At 29.5% G+C, this 13399-nt stretch overlaps 1 protein-coding gene across 1 annotated transcript; it reads left to right on the top strand.

Annotated features, from left to right (window-relative positions):
* The first annotated feature begins 8136 nt into the window (after nucleotides 1–8136).
* Nucleotides 8137–12804, top strand: LOC105140169 (lysine histidine transporter 1). Its single transcript, XM_011046889.1, has 8 exons — nucleotides 8137–8254; nucleotides 10376–10533; nucleotides 10656–11039; nucleotides 11275–11668; nucleotides 11761–11866; nucleotides 11980–12071; nucleotides 12181–12249; nucleotides 12330–12804. The coding sequence occupies exons 1-8, from the start codon at nucleotides 8207–8209 to the stop codon at nucleotides 12426–12428; spliced, it is 1350 nt and encodes a 449-aa protein (XP_011045191.1). The 5' UTR covers nucleotides 8137–8206; the 3' UTR covers nucleotides 12429–12804.
* Nucleotides 12805–13399: the final 595 nt, after the last annotated feature.

Genomic DNA, 13399 nt, shown 5'->3' with positions numbered 1-13399 from the left:
ATATATATATAAACAAACTCTCTCTCTCTATATATATATAGAGAGAGAATATTATTGTATTGTTTTTCTAAAAAGATATTTATTTAAATATTGAAGAGTTATTATCCTCGTTAAGAGAGATTTTTTACCAGCATTAGCTATAAATCATATTAGTATACCAAGCATTTAATATAAGCTATCAATTACCCTGAATATATAAAAGAACAAAATTTATGGGCTATAAACATATAATAAGACACTCAAAACAAATATTCATAATTTTCATTCTCTATTGGATATATATATATATATATATATATATATATAAACAAACTCTCTCTCTCTATATATATATAGAGAGAGAATATTATTGTATTGTTTTTCTAAAAAGATATTTATTTAAAAATTGAAGAGTTATTATCCTCGTTAAGAGAGATTTTTTACCAGCATTAGCTATAAATCATATTAGTATACCAAGCATTTAATATAAGCTATCAATTACCCTGAATAAAAAAAAATAGATGAGATTGTTAAAATTAATTTGTTAATTAATTATTCAACTATAAAATTTATTTTTAAATTACTTGGATATTTAATACTTCATATATATATAATTGCTCGTAACAATTAGCAACATTAAATTTTTTAATTAATGATGGAAGTGTAGCAATCACTTCAAATTCAGAACTACTTTAAGGCAACCAGGTTCGATGGATTTCTGGAGTGTTAATTGGGCTAGCCAGCGAAGCAATCCCCTAATGCCTAATGGGTATTTGTTGACATTTAACAAGAGGGAAATACACCATCCATATCTAATTAATTGCTCAAAAGTTCTCGAGTTAAACATTTATCTTCTTCCATTTAATAGCGGTTTTTTAGTTAAATATATAAAATTTTTCTTAGAAGATTAGATTAATAGCCACATTATCCCTTCTCGTGATGTATTAATTTGTGTTTATTGTGATTTGTATTAATCATAACTCATTAATAAAATTAATAACATCTTATTCATAAAAAAATATAAGATTTTTTAATAAAGTTAAGGCAAAAAAATATATCCTTTTGGTGATCCAAACCCATTTATCTTCAAAATTAACTCATTTATCTTCTCCTAGAAAGTTAAGAAAATGCATCACTTTTCTAACCATCAAATATATCCTTTTGGTGATCCAAACCTAATCTGAAAAAATATTTCAAAGTCAGGAAAAAAAAGAAATGAATAAAAAAATAGTGCTGTGATATCACCAAAAATCAAATTAGTAAGGATGCAAGTTAGTAAACATTTATTATTCAGCATTGCAAGTCAGAGTTTCAAAATTATGAAATTATAATAAAACTATAAACATTATATACAAATACTTGTTTATAATGTACAATATTATGCAACATTTATATATATTACATTCATTACCTAATATATAAAAATCTTGAATATTCCTATTATTTAAAACAACAATAATAATAGTAATAATAAATATCTGTTTCAATTGATGTGGATAAATATACATAGAATTTGGATGAAGTCTTGATCTCTAGTTTTTTAATTTCTATTTTGTATCTATTTTAGTAAATTTATATACCAAATTCATCATTAATTTTGTAAGAATTAATTTATAGCATGCGTGTTTGTAACCCGATTCAATTCATAGGTTTCAATGAAATTTCATGTTTGGAATAATTTGAAGTACCAAAAATCAAAGTTCAAATAGAATTCAGCCATCCCTCCTGACTTGCTACTCTAAAAGGATAAATTAATATCAAAACTATTTTCCTCAAAATACCCATCTGTTTAGAGCTCTAAAGGAATAAGATGAAAAGTAATGATACTCATGATAGAAATGCAAGAAATAAATTGAATTGAATTGATTTCATATATATGAATTGAATTTATTTTTTAATTTATTTCAAGCAACGGATTTTTATGGAAAATGCTACAATGGAAAGTGAATTGCTAGGAAATATCTCAAATGGGCACAAAGCTGGTCTTCATGGAGCTTCATGGCATATCATGAAATTGTGGACTATAAAGATAGGTGGCATTGCACTTTGTTTAGCGTGTACCACGATGTGCACAGAAAATTGGTGATGCCTCGTGCTGCATTATAGCTGTGCAAGACCCCTAACAGATTTCATCTCTCTCTTTCTCAACTTGATGCATATCGAAGCAATACGAGAAACACATGGAATATAAAAATACATAATCACGTAAAAATACAGGAAACACGTGGAATATAAAAATACAGAATCGCATAAAGATTTTAATTTAAAATTCTATTATTCAATAATTTCTTCTTAGGCAGCCCTGGTTCTTTAAAAGGTTTTTAAATTACTCTAAATAAATAGAAGATCTAAAAATAAAGAAAAAAATTAAATAAAAATCCTATATAAATTTTAAAATGTTGATTATTGGGTTATGTTTTATCCGTCTATAATGGAAGGGCATGGTCTAAGTTATTAGAGGAGTTACTAAAAAAAATAATTGCCTTCTCTAATCATATATAAAAAGATATAACTCATATAAAAGATTATAAGTTTTTATTATTAAAAGAACATTGTTATCTTTTTATATTCTTCCATCTTAACTCACTGTATTATCTTGACAAGATTTATAAAGATGTTGATACTATAGAATATCATTTTGATTCTAGTAATTATAGTGACACTGAAGTAAATGATCCAAAAATAAAAAATTAATTTTTCACAACTAAGTGTTCCTTTCCAATCTACATTAGTATCATAGTCATGATTTTTAATATTATTTTTATATAATATATCTATTATTACATGAACGATATATATAAATTTTGTGTTAAAAGATTACTTCCATTGAAAATTTTAAATTTATAAAATTTTATAAAGTAATTTAGTTATAAATTTATCTTTTATATAATTAATTAGAAAAGACTTTCTCTATGATAATTATATAATTTTATTATTAATTCATATGTGAATTGATGATGGAAATGAAATTAAAAACTGTCATCTATTTTCATTTGCAATTGACTACAATTGCAAGTCAATTCAACTTTGACAATTAATTAATTTTTTTTTATAATTATTAAAAAAATATTAATTTATACATCAACTATAACTACAAATCATAATCAATTGAAATTATCAATTCACACGATGAATTGATATAAAAGAATAATAAAAAATTCATGAATTAAGAGGGAAAAATCATACACCAACTAGAAAAAAAAATTATAAATTTTAAATAGTATCTTTTGAGTCTTATCTTGTCGAAAACCTTTCCTGTCTTTTAATTGCTGCAAAATTTTAATGTAAAAAAACTAGGTTTACAAGATATTATGTTAATTTCAACTCGATTTAACAAACAATGAATACAAAGTTAAGCCAATTAATATTGGGAAGAAAAAAAAATCTCCAGCATCACAATGATCGATTTGTTGAAAATGCTATACTGCTATGTATAAATTCTGAAGATCAAGATATATAAGTTGCAATGATGCTGGAAAAAGAGGAGTAAAACGATGAACAGCATATGAGGAAACAAACAAAGAATCAAATCATCATTATAGTTGCAGAGGTGGGTAGGTCTCTTCGCACCACTGTGAAAGGCTTCAATATCGCGGCCATACAATGGAGCACCAGCATGTAGCTGTCGTGGAAGGCATTGTCAAACCCTAATTATGCCAATTAAATAAGATCACATTGGGCAATTTTGATGATTGATTTGCGCAGCTTGAGCTATGCATTGTATCTTCCATTATAGTTGCATGTGTGAACATATTCTTGGAAGAATAATTTTTCTAGTATTTTAAGGGAATGGATCTCGTATTTCCATATGAATGAATTATTAACAAGAGGTCCAAAATTTATGGTGATATTATCGTGTTTCAAGAAATAGTTTATTTATTATTCATTGTAAAAATAGTGTAATTATTATATTATTTTTTAGTCATTTTCTTTTTTGGTTTTGTTTAAGGGGTAGGGTGTTTTTTTTTCCATGACATAAATGTTTTTTAAGAATTGATTGGTTTATTTTGGTAATTGCTTATTAAAATGAATAGTAAAATAACTAATATAACCCGATAATTAAATAATCCAATGTCTTTTGCATAAAAATAGTTTTATATTTTCATATTTCATAGAATAGCAGAATTACTATATTATCTATACCATTTTTGTTTTTTAGCCATCAATCTAGGGGCTTGGTAGTAATTTTTTCATTGTTTGTTTTTTAACTAGTCTTGAAGATATTTTTGGTTTTGTACAAATAAAAACAAGTTGTTGCACATGCAAAGTACATGTAAGTGTGTCAATCGCTCTGTCAACTTTAAGTGGTGTGTGCAGTTTACTCTAATGATTGTAATGACATTTTCACCGCATCATTTGATTTGTCTTATTGTCTTTTTCTTTCTTGGATGACCAATGTCTAGTGATTCAATGAGGTTTGATATGAAATGACTTTTCTTTTTTCTTTTCCTTCTCTTTCTTCCAAGGATTGTGTGTTAGCCATGCAAAAAATCATATCAACCCTTTAATTTATTTGTTCTTTCAATTCAATCTCTCTTCTCTTATTTGTGATTTTTTGTATTTATATTAATTATTTTCAATTAGATTTTATTTTTTATTTTATTCCTGGTCATTTGATTTTTGAAATTTGCACATTCCTTGAATTGTTATTTGTTTTGTTTTAAATCATTTTCTTGATTGATTTTTTTTTACAATTCCATAAATCATTTTCTTGATTGATTTTTTTTTTTTTACAATTCCACCATAGACATTTATTTTCATTTAATTTTTGTGTCAAATTTGGTCATTTTTTAATTGATATTTTTAAATTATTTTCTTAATGAATTTTTTTTTTACAATTTCATCCGTGAATATTTAATTTCATTTTATTTCTATGTCTAATTTAGTCTTCATTCTTTTAATTTCTTTTTTTTTTTCATTTTTTATTGAATTTTTTTCTCAATTTCATCCCTTAATGTTTGTTTAGTTAATTATCTGGTTTTTTTTCTTTCGGGTTTACTTTTGATGAGGTCACAACAGTTTTATAATCCGAGTCGTAGATTTAGAAAATTAGTTCGAGTCAACTTTGATCCTTTTTTAAGCTTTCTTGTTTATAACGTTATCACAAACTCATGTCCTAGATTATATATTGGATATCTTAGCTTAGGTTGGTTATTGGGTTTCTAAAGGTTTTTTTTGTTATCTTTTTTTGGCTTGGATAATTTTTTTCAAATTTATATTTTAAAATTTACTTATAATAAACTTCTTGATAGGATCTGGATCTAGGTTTTCATTGGTTGCGAGCTTTTTAATACTTTATTATTTTTAGAATGTTTGTCTAGGTTTGCTTGGTTTTTATATATGTTTTTAATTTCACCCCCAATATTTTTTTATCTTTAAAATTTGATCCTTATTTTTTTAATTATCTTGTTGCTTTTACAGGTTTTTTTATTAATATTTTTATAGCGATCTTATCTTTTGAAATTAAATTGGTTGAAGATTATGTTTTTTGATCAAAATTGGATAAAAAAATTCAATTTGCTTTTAACAATTTTTTTTATTTCACCAAAATCATTTTTTAATTTACAAATAATCTATCATGTTATAAATAATTTTTAATTTCACCCCTCTAATTTTTTAATCTTTCAGGTTTAGTCTCGATTATTTTAATTGCAATTTTTTTGGGATATTTGTTTTTTCAAAATTCATCTTTAATGATTTTTTTTTCTGTCATATTTTAGGCCCATTTTTTTTTCTTTTGCTAATCCTTTTATTTTGTAAGTTTTTTTTTATTAGTATTTTTTTCAACTATTCCATCATTTAGAATTAAATTAGTTAAGTGATTTTTTTATTTTTTTTTTATTAGTATTTTTTTCAACTATTCCATCATTTAAAATTAAATTGGATGACATTTAAACTTTTTAATTGAACTCGGGTATATAATCTAAGTTGAAAGGTTTTTAGATTAGTTTAGGTTTAGGAGGTTCGCCGAAGAATGCTTTGTTTTTTTTTTTTAAAGTTTGGTTTTTTTTTAGGTTTTCTTTCGGTTAAATAAATATTGGATTGTTTTGTAATTTGGAAAGATTTGGCTGTGATTTTTTTATCTTTTTTCCATTAATTTTTGATTAATTTATTTATTGTTGTTGTGTTTTTTATTATTATTTAAATTGCCATTTTAATGAATGATTTGAAACTTATTTTTTTTTATATCTATTACTTTTTTTACATCAAAAGAAACATTGTTCCACCCAAGTAGAAGCGCGGACAAATCTTCCATTATAGTTGCATGTGTGAACATGTTCTTGGAAGAATAATTTGACTAGTATTTTAAGGGTAGGGATCTCGTACTTCCATGTGAATGAATTATATCATTCTACAAGGACTAAAATGCACATAAGCCTCCTTCATTATTTATCAAAGTGCCACTAATCTCTGAATTAAAAACTACTTCTTTAATAAATTATTTAATTTGACTTAATTCCATAAGTTGTTTTTATAGGTTTTTGTCAATGAAAAAAAAAATATTTTGCCCATGAAAATTACATTTGTGCTGTAAAAAAAAAAGAAGACTTATTTAATTAAAAAAAACTCTTAGTCATTATTTGCCGGCCGATACACTCAATTTATTTTGATAGTTCCCTTAAATTTTCCTTTTCAATTTTATTTGAGTGGCCAAGTATATTTTATTCCCGATTGGAAGGGACCTTGCACTTATTTGACAATGAACTAAATAATTTAGTTTTTTTTTTAAATATCTACAACACATACTGTTAATATTATGGAAGGCTATTGAGTTCGTTGTTTAGTGAAAAAAAGAGATCTTTTTTTTATTCAAGTTGGATCTTTTTTGTATATCCATATCATCCTTGTAATATCTTACCTATTAACTAAATTTATAGAATATTTAATAAATTTAGGGATTAGTTATGATATTCGTAAACTGGTCCAGAGATCCCAATTTATAAAAAAAATAATTATAAATGTATGAAAAATATTATTAAAAAGTTTTATTATCCACTTTACTACTGATTTTTGAAAGTCTAAACACACGCACACTATATATATATATATATATATAAATTTAACTGAATTTAGAACTTCCTCTTGCTAACCTCCTTTTACAGTATTAATTATAACCTAAGACCTAAGGAATATGGAATTGTAATAATGAAAGGATTAGAATTTCTGTCTCTTTCTACCAGTAAAAATAAATAAAAAAAAAACTGTCCGTTTTATAGAAGAATTATTATTATACAAGGATTCTAATCATGGAAGGATTAGAATTTCTTGTTGCTATCGGTTAAGAAAACTCCCCTTATCAAGCCTATAAATAAGTTATCTTCAGATCGAGCAGGCTATTAATTATTCTCTTCCCCAAAAAAGAAAAAGAAAAAGAAAAAAACTGGTAAGATTATTTTACAGAATTATATATGCTGTATATACTTATTTTTTGTCTCATGATTTCTTTGAATGCTGACACTAATTATGGACGATAAAGATAATAATGCTTGCATTCTTTTATATTTTTATATATTATATATATTTTTATTCTTTTATATTTCTTTTATGTTTTTTGTCGTAGAAGTTAACTCGAAAATATTCTAAATGAAAAAAAATTAGATTCATTGGATCGAATTGCAATTGATATATAATTTAGGATCAAATTGAAATATTAGTTGTCCAATGACAGAAAGAAAAGTATCAAGGAAGCGTATAGGTAAAAACGACTATATTACTGCTTAATTATAATGTAATTTATCCTGTGCTTGGCTAAACTTCCTGGTCCATAGTAAATATTCCTTTTTTCTTACTGTAATTACCATACAAACAGCTTAAAATTAAATTACGATGAAGACGATAATTTATTGTGGATTTGATATGACAGTGTATAATATTTTTAAAATAAAAATATATTAAAATAATAGTTTTTAATGTTTTTATAATCAATACATTGAAATCATTTTCATATATATATGAAAATAATTTAATATTTTTAAGCGAATGCAACTTCGTGGAATTTTCAAAAAGGTAAGGTAGAAGATAGGCTTCTTAGGTGTCCCCACAAGGACTCTAATCAAGTCAAACAAAAAACTTCACTCGGTTCTCTTCGTGTTGCTTGGGTTTTCTTTATAAATAGAAGGAAGGATTGGCGCTTGAGGTCGTTCAAAGCACGTCGATGCAATATTTCATCTTCTAGCTCTTTATTTTCTTGAGCTCTCCTGCGTGTCATTCTCTGCAGTTTGAAGACATGGGTGTTGAAACTACTAACAATGATCATGGCTACACCCAGAAAGAGGTGAGCCCACCCCCCTCTCTCTCTTACTTTTTTCCTAGATATTGTTAATTTTGCAGGGAAACAAGACATGAAAAGTGATGAGATCTTTTCCAAAATGGTTGGAGTTTTGTCTTTTGTTAGCTTTTAACTTGATTCTTGCATCATTAACCTCTCCAATTGGCACCTTTTGTTATATATTAGAATTTCTTTTTCTGAATTGCTCCTTTTTTTTTGCATTCGGGACAAAGTTTTAGCACATCTTTCTTCTTGGCAAGTAGAGGAGAAAATGATTATTTTTATCCAGTTTCGAGAATCTAATTAATGTTATTACGTACAAGAACTCGCCATAAACGTTCAGGTGCTCTGCTACGAATTGAGCGGTAAATCTGTGTGCATCATGTATTCAAGAACTGAGGGCATAACAAAGAACAAATCTGCTGATGTGATTCACTGAGAGATTCACAGTGTCTTGCTTCTTTTTCTTAAAAAAACAAAAGGGCATCTACATTTTGTCTCCTTTAATCTCGTAAACTGCACCAGTCCCTTTAATTTACTGCAATTTCATCAAGCTGGCAATCTTCATGTTCATAGCCTGTGTCCAGTCAGTTTATTTTCGTTTTTTTTAAATTGTCCGAATTGAGTATATAATAGCGATGCTATATAAAAATGGTTATGCTTAGTGCTCCAATATACTTCCCTTCCCTTCATAAAGAAGGAGAAGCATAGAAAGAATCCTCAGTATGTTTCTGCTGCACATTTTTCAGTTTTTTCTTTATTATGTTAATTGATTTCTCAAAAAAGTTGTGGTTTCTTAAATTATTGTTTTCTATTTATTGATACTTTAGACTTAATTAGACAGCTTTAGTAAACACGTAATTGCCTTCAATATGTTGACTTTACAAATTTAGACTCTACACGCACATCCACTGCTTCGTTCTTCTTGTTAATTTTTCCAAGCCTAGCATTTATATTTGGAAATTTGTATCCACTTGACTCACCACTATGCTCCTCTTTTTCTCTGCCGTATTCTAATCTTGCATGTCAGCTAGCTAGCTAGCTAGCTAGGTCAGCAATTCAAATTAATAGTTTTCAATCTTTTTCTTTATTGGTTCTCAACTTTACAAAGTATATTGCCAGTTGCCACTGAAAAATAAAAATAAAAAAACACCTGTAACCATCGTCATCATCAATGGATTTGGGGGATTCTAGAGTAAAAAATTGATTAAAATTTAATAGAGGATGCACAAATAATTAACACTTTCTAAGATACCAGTACCCTTTTTCTTAATGAATTTGTAAGATACTGCCTTAGTTGTAGCCTTGTCGGTGTATGCATACAGCTCATAAATTTTCTATTACTATAATTTTGCCTTTTTCTTTTTATGGGACGATTGCGGTTTTTACTCTTCATGCACATGGCTCTACTTGCATATTATTTGACCCTTACACTAATTACTGCAAATAAATATGGTTTGTTTTGGAAAATAAATAGTTATTTTTTTAAAAAAAAAAAAGGATAAGAGCAGTATGCGTGTGGGAAACCAGTTAGATCAAGCAGGACTTGAGGAAGAGTAGATGATTATTTCTGAAGTCTTTATCGGTGGCTATGGTTGTTTTATATTTAGTACAGGGACCATTTTTTCCATTCCCAGAAATGATGGGCTCTATGTGTTGCTAGTCAAAGTCAGATTATCGTTATAAATAGTGGTGGTTGGGTGATGTGTGAACCAACCAATTGGCTGCTAGCTAGGTCCCAAAAGTATGAAGATTAACTTTGGAAACTGAACTACTAGAAAATGGACAAGTTGACAAATGATCTACTGCTTGTTGCTCCCGAGGTTTAGGGATATCTAGATCCATAGGATTGGAATATTAAAAAATAAATAATGAAAAGAACTAATGGGTGCGCCGAGGATTTTTCTGCAAACTTTGTTTTACAGAATGAACTGTGTAGCGTCAACTTATAGGATAAAGGGAGGGAAATAAATTTATTCAACTTTTTTTGCGCTGTCTGATATCATTTTCTTGAATTATAGTCTAATTATTATGCTAATTCAATAGCAAGAAACAACGATTCTGTTGCATTATTCTGTATGTTTTGCTGTTAAAATTGATGTAGAAATGTGTAATCATCAATGACAGGATGATGAACAAGTAGCAAGGCAGAAGGCAATTGATGATTGGCTTCCAATTACTTCTTCAAGGAATGCAAAATGGTGGTACTCAGCTTTCCACAATGTCACTGCCATGGTTGGAGCTGGTGTCCTCAGTCTCCCCTATGCCATGTCAGAGCTTGGATGGTATGTTCAGCAGCACATATTTTTAAAAGGAAGAGAAGCTTCCCAGCTGTGGCCCATTTCATTATGACATTAATGACTTTTTTTTTTTTTTATCAATGTAACGTTCTATTTGTTATTTTCAGGGGTCCCGGTGTGGCTGTGCTGATACTATCATGGATCATCACGCTATACACACTATGGCAAATGGTTGAGATGCATGAAATGGTGCCAGGAAAGAGATTTGATAGATATCATGAACTTGGTCAACATGCTTTTGGTGAAAAGCTTGGCCTGTACATTGTTGTGCCGCAGCAACTTATTGTTGAAATTGGTGTGTGCATTGTGTACATGGTTACTGGGGGAAAATCATTGAAGAAGTTCCATGATATTGTGTGCAGCACATGCAAACCGATCAAACAAACGTACTTCATTATGATTTTTGCCTCTGTTCACTTTGTGCTCTCCCATCTCCCCAACTTCAACTCCATCTCTGGTGTCTCTCTGGCAGCTGCAGTCATGTCCTTGAGGTAGCCCTACACTTTTAGGCCTTCAGATAAAATTTACTGAGTCTGTGCCAAATTTTGTGATATGGAACCCCACAACACAATTAAAAAATAATAAATAAAAAAGGAAAATAAGAGAAATTTAAGGGGCTAGAAACTGATATGTTTTTCTAACATTCTAGGTCTTAGGAAACTATGTTGCCATCTATAAATCTGTGAACTTCACATGCACTAAAATTGATTTACATTGTCATTGCAGCTATTCTACGATTGCTTGGTCGGCTTCTGTTGATAAGGGTGTTCAGCCAGATGTGCAATATGGATATAAAGCTTCTAGTAAGGCAGGAACAGTCTTTAACTTCTTCAGTGCCCTGGGTGATGTGGCTTTTGCATACGCTGGGCACAATGTGGTCTTGGAGATTCAAGCAACAATCCCATCTACACCTGAGAAGCCATCCAAAGGACCTATGTGGAGAGGAGTCATAGTTGCCTATATAGTGGTGGCTTTGTGCTATTTCCCTGTTGCTCTAATTGGGTACTGGATGTATGGAAATTCAGTCTCCGACAACATCCTCATCACATTGGAGAAGCCTGTATGGCTTATTGCAATGGCTAACATGTTTGTTGTGGTCCATGTTATTGGAAGCTACCAGGTGCAAATCAAACCTTATCTTAGCCTTTCCTCCTTACTTCAGATTGATATTTATTCCAGATTTTTCAACATCATTTTTTTCCCACGATGCAGATTTATGCTATGCCAGTGTTTGACATGATGGAAACTGTGTTAGTAAAGAAATTGAATTTCCGGCCCACTATGATTCTTCGTTTCTTTGTACGCAATATTTATGTTGGTAAGAGAGAACTCAGTTATTAAGTTTAGCTTTTGAATTCAAGGATTTCATGTGAAATCAAGTAGATCGAGTTTGAAATTAGATTTATTCATCTGTTCTTGTTTTCATTGCAGCATTCACAATGTTTGTTGGCATTACCTTCCCTTTCTTTGGTGGTCTTCTCGGATTTTTTGGAGGATTTGCTTTTGCCCCAACTACATACTTTGTGAGTGGCTCTATTTTATTTCAGTCTAGTATGATTGAGAAAACTATTATGTGATTGGTTTATTAAAAGATTTTGCATCAATGCCTAACCTCACTGTTTCATTCTTCAGCTCCCTTGCATAATGTGGCTTGCCATCTACAAACCAAAGAAGTTTGGCTTATCTTGGTGGACTAACTGGGTAAGTTGTTGAAGATCTACGCTTATTCATTTGCTTTATATCTAAATTCACTTTATCTTACTTAATTTATTCAACCGCAGATCTGCATTGTCTTCGGCGTTATCTTGATGGTTGTATCACCCATTGGAGGGATGAGGCAAATCATAATTCAAGCAAAGGACTACAAGTTCTACAATTGAACAACCTTCCAACCTGCATGAAGGGGATTGCTATAAAAGAAAAATCCTCGAGTGAAGAAACCAAAATGGTGACAGAAACTATGGCAACGAACAAAACTAGATCTTTAAATAGGGCTATCCAGTATTATTAAGACCCCAATAGACTGTTTTGGAGTATTGACATGCTTCTTGCTCGTGTAAGCTTGAATGGTGGCCGCAGATTCATAAGAGGGTTTCCTACATGCCAATACTTTGTTCCTTTTATTTTTTCACCATTTGTGTATGCGTATATCATGCCTTTTCCATTTCATGTTTTGTTTGAGCTCAATTTGGCTTGTCAATTCTCCCCTTCGATTACTGAAATGAATACAGATAAAGTGTTTTAATTTGCATTTAAGGTGAATATGGTTGTGCATAGATTACCGTCTTTTTTATCTCACGTCAGAAAATCTCTGCAGCACTTTGCCATTTCCAAATATTATAACGTTCTTGCTTCTAGTTGCCTGGAATTTGCTCACAGAAATTTGGAATCCTCATGTTAGAGCTATCAAATAAAGTAGAGGAGTCAGAATGTCTATCAAGAAATGCACTCTCAGTTTGAATAATCATAGCAAAAAAGATTACTCTGTAACCAAAAAAAGATCACTTTGTGGTGGAATCGAATGGCAAGCTTTACAAAGTAGACTTTGCTAAAATGTTGCTATGGATATCATAATAATAAATAAGATAATCAAGTTCAGTTTCCCTCGTATCATACCATATACTCCTGCTAAATCCTAAACAATATCAGCTTTTGAAATAGGACATCCTAGAAGTTGAGTATGAACCATACCTACAACAAAAGCTTCAGAGGGTATAATAATAGCAAGAAATCCTGCACGTTTTTCACCAGCGGAGGGTAAAATAAGGGACTGCAAAAGGTGATGCCTATACTAACTCGAGGAATGGCAGAAATATACTCTTGAAGTCGCAAAAGGTGATGCCTATACCAA

The sequence above is a fragment of the Populus euphratica genome, unplaced genomic scaffold (assembly GCF_000495115.2).
Source record: "Populus euphratica unplaced genomic scaffold, PopEup_1.0 scaffold256.1, whole genome shotgun sequence".
Classification (NCBI taxonomy): domain Eukaryota; kingdom Viridiplantae; phylum Streptophyta; class Magnoliopsida; order Malpighiales; family Salicaceae; genus Populus; species Populus euphratica.
Note: the sequence above shows the minus strand (reverse complement) of the source record. Positions and strands in the feature narration are given on the sequence as shown.

What these genes read in the sequence shown, in the direction of transcription:
- LOC105140169 (XM_011046889.1), top strand. Translation starts at nt 8,207, where the DNA reads ATGGGTGTTGAAACTACTAACAATGATCATGGCTACACCCAGAAAGAG. An exon ending in ATGTTATTGGAAGCTACCAG is followed by an intron (nt 11,669 to 11,760) that starts GTGCAAATCAAA and finishes CCCACGATGCAG; the next exon opens with ATTTATGCTATGCCAGTGTT. An exon ending in TATCTTGGTGGACTAACTGG is followed by an intron (nt 12,250 to 12,329) that starts GTAAGTTGTTGA and finishes ATTCAACCGCAG; the next exon opens with ATCTGCATTGTCTTCGGCGT.